At 46.2% G+C, this 14,401-nt stretch overlaps 1 protein-coding gene across 1 annotated transcript in view; it reads left to right on the plus strand.

Moving 5' to 3' along the window:
• The first annotated feature begins 2,364 nt into the window (after positions 1–2,364).
• The window catches only part of LOC142750503 (STE20-like serine/threonine-protein kinase), a 98,599-nt gene continuing 86,562 nt past the window's right edge, over positions 2,365–14,401 (plus strand). Inside the window, exon 1 of the mRNA XM_075859505.1 lies at positions 2,365–3,240. Coding sequence (XP_075715620.1) covers positions 2,365–3,240 — 876 coding nt within the window. The remainder of the gene's footprint in view (positions 3,241–14,401) is intronic.

Genomic DNA, 14,401 nt, shown 5'->3' on the forward strand with positions numbered 1-14,401 from the left:
ACTACAGGATTATCTGGTAAGACTGTTCTAAGGGAAAAGGGGGCTGGCAGATTTGATAGAATTGTGCCTACTTCTGGAGAGACTGAAGGGTCTAGAGACTGGCAAACTGTGCCAGGGAGGTCTGTGGCTTATAAGCGACTCAGTAAAGACTTAATAAGATGCTTTAGATGTCATATGCCAGGTCATGTGATTGTTAATTGCCCAATGACTGATGAACCTATGCAATGTGATGCTGCATATATAAACCATAGTTTGTCTTTGTATGCTCGGCCAGCATGTACTGCATTGCCTAATGTATCTGGTGAGAAACAAATGTGCACTATTTCTGTGGAAGGTAAAGATGGAAGGTAAAGATGTAAATGCATTATTAGATTCAGGCAGTTTGGTGACTTTGGTAAAGTCTGATTTAGTAAACCCCAGAAAATGGCAGGATAAGACCATCGATGTAATTTGCATACATGGGGATGCCCGTGATTATCACACTGCTATGGTGGACATAAACACCCAGTTTGGTGCAGTAAAGTTCACGGTGGGTTTAGTACCATTGTTAATGCATGATGTCATTGTGGGGCGAGATTTCCCACATTTCTGGAAGTTGTGGGAAAATAGAATTACTATTGCACTGCCTGTATATGAGGACAAAAATGTTAGGGGTAACTCTAGTACAGAAGTATATATGCCTGCGGGAGTGGCTGCGGTAGACACACAAACATTTCCATTTTCTGTCATGGCTGGAGACTCTGAGGACGCTGACCATAGTGATACTGTCCCTACAGAGAGTCAGAGCAATCCAGAGAGAGAAGACTGACTGACAATATGCCTGATCTGGAAGTGAGAAAAGATCTGTTTGGTGCTGAGCAGTTAAAAGATCCTACCCTAATGAGAGCCAGGGAAAATGTGAAGGTTATTGATGAGGAACTGGTGCAGCCAGATACTAGACTTTCTTTTCCCTACATGGCTATAAAAAGTGACCTGTTGTATCAGGTGGTAAAAAAGGGAGAAGATCTTTTGGAACAATTAGTGGTCCCTAAAGCACTTAGAACAGCGGTGCTAGATCTTGCTCATGGCCACATTATGGGGGGACATTTGGGAGTTGAAAAAACCACTGAGTGAATCCTAGAAAGATTTTTTTGGCCTGGGGTTCACAAAGATGTGAAAAATTATTGTGATTCCTGCCTGGAGTGTCAGATTTCGGCTCCCAGACCACACTATCGTAGTCCCTTGGTGCCTCTACCAATTATTGAGGTGCCATTTGAGCGAATAGCAATGGACCTGGTAGGGCCTATTATAAAATCGTCACGAGGCCACCAGCATATTTTAGTTATTATGGATTATGCTACTCGTTATCCTGAAGCTATACCATTGCATAATACGTCATCCAAGACCATAGCTAAAGAGTTGGTGCAGGTGTTCAGTCGAGTGGGAATACCAAAGGAGATCCTTACAGACCAGGGTACCCCTTTTATGTCACGAGTAATGAAGGAGTTGTGTAAATTGTTTAAGGTCACACAACTGCGTACATCGGTCTACCACCCACAGACTGCTGGATTAGTAGAAAGATTTAATAAAACGCTAAAGGCGATGTTAAAGAAAGTTGTGGATAAAGATGGGAAAAACTGGGATTTTCTTCTTCCTTATCTCATGTTTGCAGTACGTGAGGTCCCTCACTCGTCCACAGGGTATTCTCCATTTGAATTGCTATATGGTCGTCATCCCAGGGGCCTTTTAGAGATAGCAAAAGAATCCTGGGAAGGAGAAGCTACACCCTATAGAAGTGTCATTGAACACATTTCAGAAATGCAAGATCGAATCTCCGCAGTAATGCCCATTGTTAAAGAACATATGGCCCAGGCTCAGGTGGCACAACAAAGGGTGTATAACCGCAGTGCCAGAGTACGTTCTTTTGCACCAGGTGACAGGGTACTTGTTCTTATACCAACCATTGAAAGTAAATTTCTGGCTAAGTGGCAAGGCCTCTTTGAGGTAATGGAAAAATTAAACTAGGTGAATTACAAAATTCGTCAGCCAGGGAAAAGGAAGCCTGAGCAAGTGTACCATATAAATTTAATAAAACCATGGAAAGACAGACACTCTCTTGCTGCAGGAACTTTGTCTCAACCTGAGCATATAGGCTCGAAGAAGCCATTGCTGCCAGAGGTAACCGTACCGGACACCCTGGCAAATACCCAAAAGGTAGAGGTGCAAAGTTTCCTAATTAGAAATAAGGATTTTTTTTCTGAGATCCCAGGTCGCACCAGTCTAATTAAACATGACATCATTACTGAACCAGGTAAAAAGGTTAAGTTGGGACCTTACAGAATACCATAGGCAAGGAGAGTGGTTATTACAGAGGAGGTAAGGAAAATGTTGGACCTTGGAGTAATTGAGGAATCCCATAGTCAATGGTCTAGCCCAATAGTCCTCATTCCAAAACCAGATGTCAGTTGGAGGTTTTGCAATGACTTCCGTAAACTCAATTCTATTTCTAAATTTGATGCTTACCCGATGCCGCGGGTTGACGAACTCATTGATAGACTAGGAAGTGCACGATATATAACAACCCTAGACTTAACTAAAGGGTACTGGCAAATACCTCTTTCTGAAGACGCTAAGGAAAAAACAGCTTTTGCCATGCCTGATGGGTTGTTTCATTATGTTGTCCTGCCCGTTGGTTTACATGGGGCACCAGCAACTTTTCAGAGAATTATGGATAAAATTTTAAGACCCCACATGCGGTATGCAGCAGCATACCTTGATGACATCATCATCCAAAATCCAGATTGGGAATCCCATTTACCTAGAGTACAGGCAGTTGTTAATTCCCTTGCCGAGGCGGGATTTACTGCCAATCCAAAAAAATTTACAATTGGATTGGAGGAAGCCAAGTATCTGGGGTATACAATTGGCCGTGGTTTGGTGAAGCCCCAAGTAAATAAAATTGAAGCCATCCAAGGTTGGCCTCACCCTGTAAACAAAAAGCAAGTTCGTGCTTTCCTGGGGATCACAGGCTACTATAGAAGATTTATACCAAACTTTGCTTCATTGGCAGCCCCTTTGACAGACCTGACTAAAGGGAAAGACTCTGTAAGGGTCAAGTGGACACCAGAGGCGGAACAATCATTTCAGGCTCTTAAAAACATTTTGTGTGCTCAGCCGGTATTGATTACCCCAGATTTTAAAAGAGAATTTATTCTACAAACGGATGCATCTGATGTGGGTCTGGGGGCTGTACTGTCACAGGTACGAAATGGGGAAGAACATCCCATACTATATCTGAGTAGGAAGCTGAACGACCATGAGAAAAAATATGCTATAGTTGAGAAAGAGTGCCTTGCTATTAAATGGGCACTGGAGGCACTCCGCTATTACCTTCTTGGTCGTCACTTTGAATTAATCACAGATCATGCCCCCCTTAAGTGGATGTGTGAAAACAAAGAGAAAAATAGGAGGGTCACAAGATGGTTCTTGGCCTTACAGGAATATAGATTTACTGTAAAACACAGGCCAGGGACTCAAATGGGAAATGCAGATGCATTGTCCCGAGTTCATTGCTGTGTGACCAGATGTGTTGCAGCCACTAGTCTGAAACAGGGGGGGGAGGAAATGTGACAGACCATGTGGACAGGTTGTGGATGGGGTCTATATTTCCCCAAGATTTCTGTCTTCTACTATCTGAAAACAACCAGGGAATAATTCAGCAGAGAATGTGGTTCTCCCTCTGCAATAGGTTTATCTAATACCTGGAAAAGGGCCTGGTTGTTGGAGTGGGGAGAGATGGGTGGGTCCCCACTCCATCCACACAGTCCTGGTCTTGGGCTGTCTAGCTATTAATCAGGAATCAGGTGTGATAGCCCTTTAAAAAGGCTGCAGTTCAGTCACACGCTCTCTCAGCCTTGGGATAGGAGCTTGTGAGAGCAAACCGACTGCATTCATAACAGGTTGTATGGTCTGCATGTTTTATGGTGCCAGGCATTAGGCCTGCACTGTGTTAGTTAGGATACCTACTGTATAGTTAGTGCCGGACAGGCATAGAGTTTTCTTTTATTTGTTTTCTCTTTAATTTCATGTACAACCTGTAAATAAAACTGGCTGAGGCCAGTAGTACCACATCTTTGCTGTGCGGACTGAAATTTACTGACGTGTTTGATACCGAGTGCCCGTCTACCCCAGGCGACGACTATCCTGCTACCTAATTCCCTTACAGTACATAAGGTTCTTATGATCTGTATAAATGTTAAAAGGGTGAACCGCGCCCTCCAGGAAGTGTTTCCACTGCTCTAATGCCAACTTGACGGCCAGCAACTCCCGATCCCCGATAGAATAGTTAGGCTCAGCCGGAGAGAATAGTTTAGAAAATAAGTCACAGGCCACCATCTCGCCCTTAGCGGATTTTTTGACATAGTAGTGCTCCAGCACCAACGGAGGATGCGTCCACCTCCAGAAAGAATTGCCGAGATGCATCAGGGTGATGAAGAAAGGAGGCAAAGGTGAAAGCGTTCTTGAGGTTTATAAATGCTGACTCTGCCTCCAGAGGCCAAACCTTGGCGTTCACCCCTTCTTGGTGAGGGTGGAAATTGGGGCAGTAATAGATTCGAAATTCGGGAAATAATTGGTGATAGAAGTTTGCGAATCCTAGAAATCGTTGTATGGACCGAAACCCCTGTGGATGTGGCCACTCTAAGATGGGTTGCACTTTCTCTGGATCCATCTTGAGTCCACGGTCAGATACGATGTAGCCCAGGAAGGGCAGGGAGTTCCTCTCGAACACACACTTCTCGAGTTTAGCATACACGAGATTCCCCCTTAACCGAGACAGAACTTGGCGAACATGCCTCCGATGCGTCGTCGAATCAGGTGAGTAGATCAGGATGTCGTCCAGATTGACCACCACACAGACATACAGCAGATCCCGGAAGATGTCATTCATGAACTCCTGCAACAAAGCTGGAGCGTTACACAGTCCAAAGGGCATCACGAGATATTCGTAGTGACCGTCTTGGGTATTGAATGCGGTTTTCCACTCGTCACCTTTGCTGATACAGATAAAGTTATAGGCCCCGCGTAGCTACGTGAACAACTTGGCCCCGCAAATTCTATCAAAAAGCTCTGAAATGAGCGGCAAGGGGTACTTATTCTTGACCGTGATTTGGTTCAAACCACGGTAATCGATACATGGACGAAGAGATTCATCCTTCATTTTCACAAAAAAGAATCCGGCTCTGGCCGGGGAGGAAGATCTCCAGATAAACCATCTCTCCAGATTCTCCTTAATGTAGGCAGACATGACTAGGGTCTCTGGCAGGGAGGCGGGATTGACTCACCCACAGGGTGGTGAGGTGTCAGGAAGTAACTCAACAGGGCAATCGTAGCTGCGATGGGGAACAAGAGTTTTTGCCTCCTGTTTGCTGAATACCTCTGCAAAACTAGTGTGAGGGTGGATCGGAGATTGAATGAGGAAGTGGGGGTAAAACTGGGCGAACTTGTGGCAGGCAGTGGTTAAGCCATTTGGGCCCCATTGGAGGACTTCACCGGAACTCCAGTCGAGATCCGGAGCGTGTAGACGAAGCCATGGCAGGCCCAGCAGAATAGGGTTGATAGCTTTAGGCAATACAAGGAAGGCAATCTGTTCTGAGTGAAGAACTCTGACTTGTAGTGTCAGTGGTTCCGTGATTAACACAATTGGATTGGGCAATGGTAGACCATTCACATAGGCAACAGCCAGAGGTTTCTCCAAAAGAACTGTGGGTGGATGTAAGCAATCCACTAGATTCTGCTGGATGAAATTTGCAGCTGCTACAGAATTAAGATAGGCAGAGGAGGAATGTGATGTCTCTCCAGATATGATGGTCACAGGAATAGTTAATTTGGAAGAGGTTTTGACATTTGAAGACGTTCCCCCTAGAGTTGCCTCTCCAACCAACCCTAGGTGCTGGAGTTTCCAGGCTTCTGTGGACATTGGCGCACAAAATCACCCTTATGGCCGCAATACAGACATAAACCAGAAGAGCGTCTGCGCTGCTTCTCCTGCTCTGACAACTTGACCCTGTCTACCTGCATCGGTTCTTCAGGTAGCGCAACAGGGGAAGACAATAGTGGTCTCTGGACCGAGGGTGCTAGTCTGTGAAACCGCCTCTCCTGTCGAACCTCCTGAGTGCGTTCATGGATCCTCATGTCAACCCGGGTGGCCAAAAGGATGAGGGCATCCAAGGTAGAAGGAAGATCGCGGGCTGCAAGCTCGTCCTTTATGTGTGAAAACAGTCCTTGCCAAAAGGTCGCCACCAACGCCTCATTGTTCCATGCCAACTCTGCTGCCAGGGTACGAAAGAAGATAGCATACTCTCCTACAGTGGAGCCTCCTTGCTTGGGGGCTAGCAGAGTGGCCGCTGCAGAAGATTTTCGGCCCAGCTCCTTGAACACGGCACAGAAAGACTGCAGGAACAAGGCCAGGTCTGAGGATTCAGGTCCCTGTTGTTCAAGATGGGCTTCGCCCACGCGAGGGCTTTGCCAGAGAGGAGGGAGATAATAAACGTTACTTTGGCCTCCTCAGAGGGGAAGAGATGAGCTTGTAGCCTAAAATGAACATTGCGTTGGTCGATGAACCCTCTACAGGCTCTGAGGTCACTGTCATAGCGAGGAGGAAGAGGCAGCAAAACTGTGGAGCCGGAACAAACAGGAGGAGTAATGGGCAGTGGAACGGCAGCAGTCTCTGGAGGTGGAACAGTGAGTTGATCCAGACGGGCCATGATGGAGTTTACAGCCTTCAGGAGTTGATCCTGACGTGTCCGTAGGTAATGCATCTCCATCTGTATCCTTTGAACTGTGGTCTTGGGCTGGACAGCGGGTTCCATGGCTTGAGCATACTGTCACGTTTTCGGTGTATGTGGACCCACTAGGCCACTCCGCAGTAGAAGAGAGGCAGCTAGCAAAGTCACAGTAAATGCACAAGCCTATACAATAAGTACGCAGCACAAAAGTACCTGAGATAGTCCAGACAATTGGCAGAAGCTTTAGCACGGATGGGGCTGTATGTGGCAGGTAGCGCCAGATGTGGAGGATAACAGTAGGTGCAGCAGGTTACGCCAGACGTGGCGAATGACAGCGGGTGCAGCAGGTAGCGCCAGACGTGGCAGATGACAGTAGGTGCAGCAGGTTGCGCCCGACATGACGGATGACAGCAGATGCAGCAGGTTGTACCAGATGCGATGGATGACAGTAGGTGCGGCAGGTTGCGCCGGACGACAGTATGTGCAGTAGGACACAACTCCAATCACCAGACAGGCTCAGGAACAAAACACAGCACGGGAAACAGGATACAGGTAGCAGGGCACGGGAACAGGGAGCAGGATAGGGCTAAGGGACCATTTTCAAGTCTAATATGGAAATTACAAACAACGCTCAGGCAAGGAATGAAAGGGCAGGGGCCTTTTTATAGTTCAAGGTGATCGGGAGCATAATTAATTAATTAAATAATTACATATGTGGCCGCATGTGCGGACGTCTTCGGGGAGGGAGACGTTAGCAGGAAGAGGAAGATCTCTGGGTGGTAGGTAAGTGGAGGTTGCAGTCCGTGACCGCGGCCGTAACATGTATGGCCACCTTAAAGCAGAGATTGATCTGCTAATTGTTGAAGGTTTATTATTTTATACTATGGCATTGTAGTCCAGATCAACAACCGACACGGACCAACCATAAACAACAGGTCGTTTAAGGAGAGGCCATCTGAAATCTCTGGCGTATGGCCAACTTTACACTTTGTATCTTAAGGATGTATCAATGATCTATGACATGTATGCCACAATTTATATGCGTTTTATAACAGCGTGCCCACAGTAAGCCTACAGAATTTACAGAACTACTCTATGTTTGAGACGGACAAACTTTGGTCAGGTATCACTTTTGAATATAACTCTTGGCTGCACAGAATTTAACTATCCTCATGTAGACCTACCTAAAAGGGCCTGCAGAACAGGTTACTTCTGTGTTAAAGGCAACAAACAGACAAACTTCACTGTCTTCCAGCTCAACCTACGTAGTCACAATGCGGAAATATTTATAATATCTCGTTAGTCAAAAGTTACGTTAAACTCAACCATAGAAGAAACATGCAGTACAATACAGCTACCCCTATCCTGCATCCGTGAAATACCATGGGACTATATATATATATATATATATATATATATATATATACATATATATATTTTGTTTTTTAAAAGGTAACTTAATAAGACCTTTGAAAACAAAGGTACATACAGTGTACAGTAGAATTAGCGAGTACAACATGTTTTACAAATGTACCTACACACAGTAGGTCAACAAAACAACAAAAGTAAAAGGATATACATGGTCATAATGCAGCATACCATGTACAAAAAAGAACAAACCCCCCAAAAAAACAAAAAAAAATGCTTTTCAAGACAAATAGAGTTGAAGAGCAGTAGTCTGTAGTAATGTTGCAGGTAAAGTGAAATAATGCAATGAGACAGCGGTGATTTTCGCTAAAGGAAACAAAAACACAGCATCACTAAGAACTAGCGTGGGGGTTAGCTATCCATGGTTGCAAATTTATCAGGGCAGCCTCTCGCCTCATACTTTAGCTTAACCCCTTCCTGCCGTCGGATGTTCGTTTTAGTTTTTTCCTCCCCAAATCCAAAAGTTTTATTTTTTGTCAATATAGCCGTATGACGGGTTTAAATTTGTGGGACGATTTGTAGTTTTTAATGGCACCATTTATTGTGCCATATAATTTCTTGGGAAACTGGAAAAAATTCTTTGTGGGGTGGAATGGGAGAAAAACAGCGATTTCTTCGTTTTTACGGTGTTCACCGTGCAGTAAAAACAACATGTTACCTTTTATTCTGCGAGTCTATACTTTATAAAAAAAAATCTTTTTTACATTGCTTTTAGGAGTAAATGGTTTTTTGAACTTATAATATATATATTTTTTTTATATATGAAAAAAACTTTATTTAACTGTTTTTAACTAGTCCCCCTAGGGGACTTGAACCAGCAATCGTTGGATCACTTACACGATATGCTGCAATACTAATGTATTGCAGCATATTGTGATTCTGACAAGGTACCTACTCTGGCAGGGCTTGATCGGGGTACAAAGATGGCTGACCTGAGCGCCTTCATTAGGCCCCCAGGCTACCATGATGACCATCGGCACATGACCAATGTCACGTCAGAGGGAGCTGCATTCCAACAGATTAGATGCCGCTGTCGCTTTTAGATCGGCTTAGATCCTGCTCGTTACACTGAAGTGTAAGATACAGCCAACACGCTCATTCTTTGGAGCGGGCTCAACCCGTGAGGGGTTAAAGATAGGGAGAGTGGAATTTACCATCTTATATACATTTTTTAAAGTTTTTTCATTGGTTTACAATCAGGGAATAGGCTCCGCCCCTATTAATGACGTGGCAGCCCATAATTGGCTGCAACGTACATCATTCCGTGCTGAATTGCCTAACACAGCAGTACTGCGATGTTGGCCACAGTGGGTTTACACAGAGGCAGTATAGTTGTCCTGTCTCGTATAATTGAGGGACTAAAATGCATGGAGAAGCAATGAGTAAGTAAAAGAAGTTCATACGTACCGTTGTCTTGGTGACGCGTCCCTCTTGACATCCAGTCCGACCTCCCTGGATGACACGGCAGTCCATGTGACTGCTGCAGCCTGTGATTGACCTGTGATTGGCTGCAGCAGTCACATGGGATGAAACGTCATCCCGGGAGGCCGGACTGGAGGAAGAAGCAGGTAAGTTAACTTTTAATACTCTCTAATTATTATGCGGGTCGTGCTCCCATATAAAGTCCTATAGACATGTCCTATCTTTTGCAGAGGCTTTCTATGGCACGGACACCTTCCTGTAAATATACAGGAAGGTGTCCATGGGCAAAAGAAGTGAATGGGTCCGTAATTACGGACGAATTCTACTGTCATTTGCATGGGGCCTTACAACACATAATTGGGTATTTAAGTAGTGAGCTTTTACTCTATCTATACCGTAAGTCAACCTCCCGAGCAACGCCGGGTATAAAAGTTAGTTGGGAACTATATTTTCATGAGCTTATATCCAGAATTCCATATTGAAGTTGGAAGTTTGTATGTAGGATTGGTCATCATAAAAATAAAAGCAATAAAAGTACTATGTAACCCTGATAAGTATTCTGAGCACAGATGTCACAACTTGTACCTGTGGTTTATAATTACCTTATAGCAGGATTATGCAATAATCTATTTTAATAAGCAAATAGATCTCACGGAAATGTCAAGTCTCACTGGGATTCTGAATCTTTTTTGGGAGAGGTGGAGATTTTAATGATCTCTAGTAAATAAAAATTTGCAAATTATGCAAAATACTATTTACATTACTACAATGTATGTCAGTGTCCCACTGTAAAAGAAGTCTGACAACATGGCCCAGCTATTATCTAACTAGGGACTATGGACAAATCCGTTTCGATCAGTCTAAGGCCTCATGCAAATGCAGGGCCGCCATCAGGGGGGTATTAGGGGTACTGGTGTGAGGGGCCCGGCCAAACCTAATTGAAAGGGGGGCCCGGCAACTGGCGCGACATTCTTTTGGTAGGAAAAAACGGGCCCCTGCAATGGGGCCCGTTTTTTTCACCAAAAGAATGTCGTGAGCTGCTGCTGCTGCGGGCCCCCTCCCCTCCCCTCGTCATGGGGGGCCGTCAAACCGTCCACCCGCGCACCCGATCGCGCGCACAAGGAAACTCCCGCGCGTGCGCACTCGCGAGCGCGCACCCACGAACGCCCGCACTCGAGACCGCCCGCGCGCGCACTCGCGAAAGCCCGAAAGCGCGCACCCGCGATCGCCCGCGCACCCGCGATCACCCGCGCGCGCACACCCACGAACGAAGCGCGCGCAGCCACGGACACACATGTACAAAACTTACCTGGAGCCTGGCTGGAGATGAAGGACTGGACGTCTGGACCGAAGACATCGCCTGACGAGGACTGGAGTGGGAGCAGCTCTTCTGACACAGTGAGTAAATTATCTCAAAGTGCTGTTTATGTATGGCCCTGTTCACACAGTATTTTGCAGGCAAAAAAAAATCTGCCTCAAAATTCCTTAAAGAATTTTGAGGCAGATTTTGACCTGCCCACACTATCTTGCCGCGTTTTTTTGCTGCGTTTTTTGCCCGCGGCGATTGAGGACAGCAGACAAAAAAACGCAGCGAAAAATGCATTTTCTGCCTCCCATTGATTTCGATGGGAGGTCAGAGGCGGAACCGCGGCAAGAAAGGACGTGCTGCTTTTTCTTTTTTCCGCGACTGGCTCCCAGTGATTTCAGATTAAATCAATGGGAGGCGGTTTTGGAAGTTGTTTGGTGCTGATTCTGACGCAGTGTCCGAGTCAATATCAAGGCCCAAAAACTCTGTGAACTGGGCCTTATTGTCAGGGCTTATTCAGATGAACGTGTAATACGTCCGTGCAACATGCATGATTTTTACGCGCCTCGCACGGACCTATGTTACTCTGTGGGGCCGTGCAGACTGTCAGTGATTTTCACGCAGCGTGTGTCCGTGTGTCCGCTGCGTAAAACTCACAACATGTCCTATATTTGTGCGCTGTTCGCGCATCACGCACCCATTGAAGTCAATGGGTGCGTGAAAATCACGCCCCCATTGAAGTCAATGGGTGCGTGAAAATCACGCCCAGCACTTCCGCAGCAGTATAAACTATGAATGAAAACCGAAAAGCACCATGTGCTACAAGCATACAAACAGAGTGTCATAATGATGGCGGCTGCGCGAAAATCACGCAGCCACGCATCATACGCTGCTGCCACACGGAGCTGTTATGGACCTTTTGTATGCGCAAAATGGCACGTTTTTTGCGCGTGCAAAAAGCACACGCTCGTGTAAATCCGGCCTTAGGGTAGGAACACACTAGGCATGAACGCTGCGGATTTTATGCAACACATTTTATTGCGGAAAATCCGCAGCGTATTACAGTCGCAGCAGAGTGGATGAGATTTTAACAAATCTCATCCGCACGCTGCAAAAAAAATGGACCTGCAGTGTGGCTTTTGGCTTTTTAAGCCGCAGCGTGTCAATGTATTCTGTGGAATCGCCGCTCCTCTGTTGCGGAAATGCTGCGGTTCTGCCGCAAAAATCCCAAATGAGAAAAAAAAAAGGTACTTTTTTAAATTGATAAAGTTTAGACTTGCCCCGGCCGTAGTCCTGGTGACGCGATCCTCTATTCTTAGCGCAGCCCCGCCTCCTGTCATGACGTTTCATCACATGTGACTGCTGCAGGGGCAAGTCTAAACTTTTTTATAAATTTAAAAAAGTGCCTTTTTTTTTTCTCATTTGTGATTTTTGCGGCAGAACCGCAGCATTTCCGCAACAGAGGAGCGGCGATTCCACAGAATACATTGAATCGCTGCGGCTTAAAAAGCCAAAAGCCACACTGCAGGTCCATTTTTTTTGCAGCGTGTGAATGAGATTTGTTCATATCTCATCCTCTCTGCTGCGACTGTAATACGCTGCAGATTTTCCACAATAAAATGTGTTGCATAAAATCCGCAGTGTTCATGCCTAGTGTGTTCCTACCCTAAGGCCGGATTTACACGAGCGTGTGCTTTTTGCGCGCGCAAAAATGTGGCGTTTTGCTCATGCAAAAGGTCCATAACAGCTCCGTGTGGCAGCAGCGTATGATGCGTGGCTGCGTGATTTTCGCGCAGCCGCCATCATTATGACACTCTGTTTGTATGTTTGTAGCACGTGGTGCTTTTCTGTTTTCATTCATACTTTATACGGCTGCGGAAGTGCTGGGCGTGATTTTCACGCACCCATTGACTTCAATGGGTGCGTGATGCGCCAACAACGCAGAAATATCGGACATGTCGTGAGTTTTACGCAGCGGACACACGCTGCGTGAAAATCACTGCCAGCCTGCACGGCCCCATAGACTAACATAGGTCCCTGCGAGGCGCGTGAAAATCACTGACAGTCTGCACGGCCCCATAGAGTAACATAGGTCCGTGCGAGGCACGTGAAAATCACGCACGTTGCACGGACGTATTACACGTTTGTCTGAATAAGCCCTAACAATAAGGCCCAGTTCACAGAGTTTTTGGGCCTTGATATTGACTCGGACACTGCGTCAGAATCAGCACCAAACAACTTCCAAAACCGCCTCCCATTGATTTAATCTGAAATCAATGGGAGCCAGTCGCGGAAAAAAGAAAAAGCAGCATGTCCTTTCTTGCCGCGGTTTTGCCTCTGACCTCCCATCGAAATCAATGGGAGGCAGAAAATGCATTTTTCGCTGCGTTTTCTGTCTGCTGTCCTCAATCGCCGCGGGCAAAAAACGCGGCAAGATAGTGTGGGCAAGTCAAAACCTCAAAATTCGGTGCGCGGTTCCAGGCGGTCGCCGGTGCGCATGCGCGCGAGTTTGCGGGTGCGCGCGATTGGTCGCACGGGCGGCGGTGTTTGACGCACCCATGCTACCCAGGGCCGCTATCAGGGGGGGTATTAGGGGTACTGATGTGAGAGGCCCGGCCAAACCTAATTGAAAGGGGGGCCCGCAGCTCATGACATTCTTTTGGTGAAAAAAACGGGCCCCATTGCAGGGGCCTGTTTTTTTTCTACCAAAGGCAAGTCGCGGCAGTTTGCCGGGCCCCCCTTTCAATTAGGTTTGGCCGGGCCTCTCACATCAGTACCCCTAATACCCCCCCTGATGGCGGCCCTGGGTACCATGATATAGTGCTGGACGGAGTACCGTTAACAGGCGGTGCCACGGTAGGGGGGCCCAGAAAATTTAGCTGTAGGGGGCCCTGAAATTCCTGATGGCGGCCCTGTGCACATGGCAAAGCTGTGTGCACAGAGTCTGCACGATGGCAAATGGAGACCCTTCAGTTCCGTATTATGGAGCCGTAGCCACTACGTGAGCTGCCATATGGTGCCCCTGTGCAGGTATTGTGTTCTCCCCTAGATGAGTCTGTGGGAAAAACCTTCTGTTTGCCTCCTTATGAAATCATATACATGTCCATAGAAGATTAAGGGCGCTTTATTACTGATTCATACAACACATGACTAGAAGCAGATTTAGTAGGGGAGGCAATCAGACCCCACCCACTCCCCCCCCCCCCCCAACCGGTGCCAATTTTTTTAATCAGACGCTATCTATTAGATTTATTATTTAGATAATAAAGGATTGATAAAACTTGGCCTTTATTAAGACAATAAAAGTGGAATATCATAGTTTTGATTTTTAGTTTTTAGTATTTTAATAAACACACCGACATACAAAACATAAATTCACTTATTTTTGAGCAATGGGTATTTGGCTCCATTAAATTGTTGTAGCGGTAATAGCATCTTTTGGGTCTGCTTAGATCGCACAGTGGTGCTATGTCTATCCCTC

The sequence above is a fragment of the Rhinoderma darwinii genome, chromosome 3 (genome assembly GCF_050947455.1).
Source record: "Rhinoderma darwinii isolate aRhiDar2 chromosome 3, aRhiDar2.hap1, whole genome shotgun sequence".
NCBI lineage: Eukaryota > Metazoa > Chordata > Amphibia > Anura > Rhinodermatidae > Rhinoderma > Rhinoderma darwinii.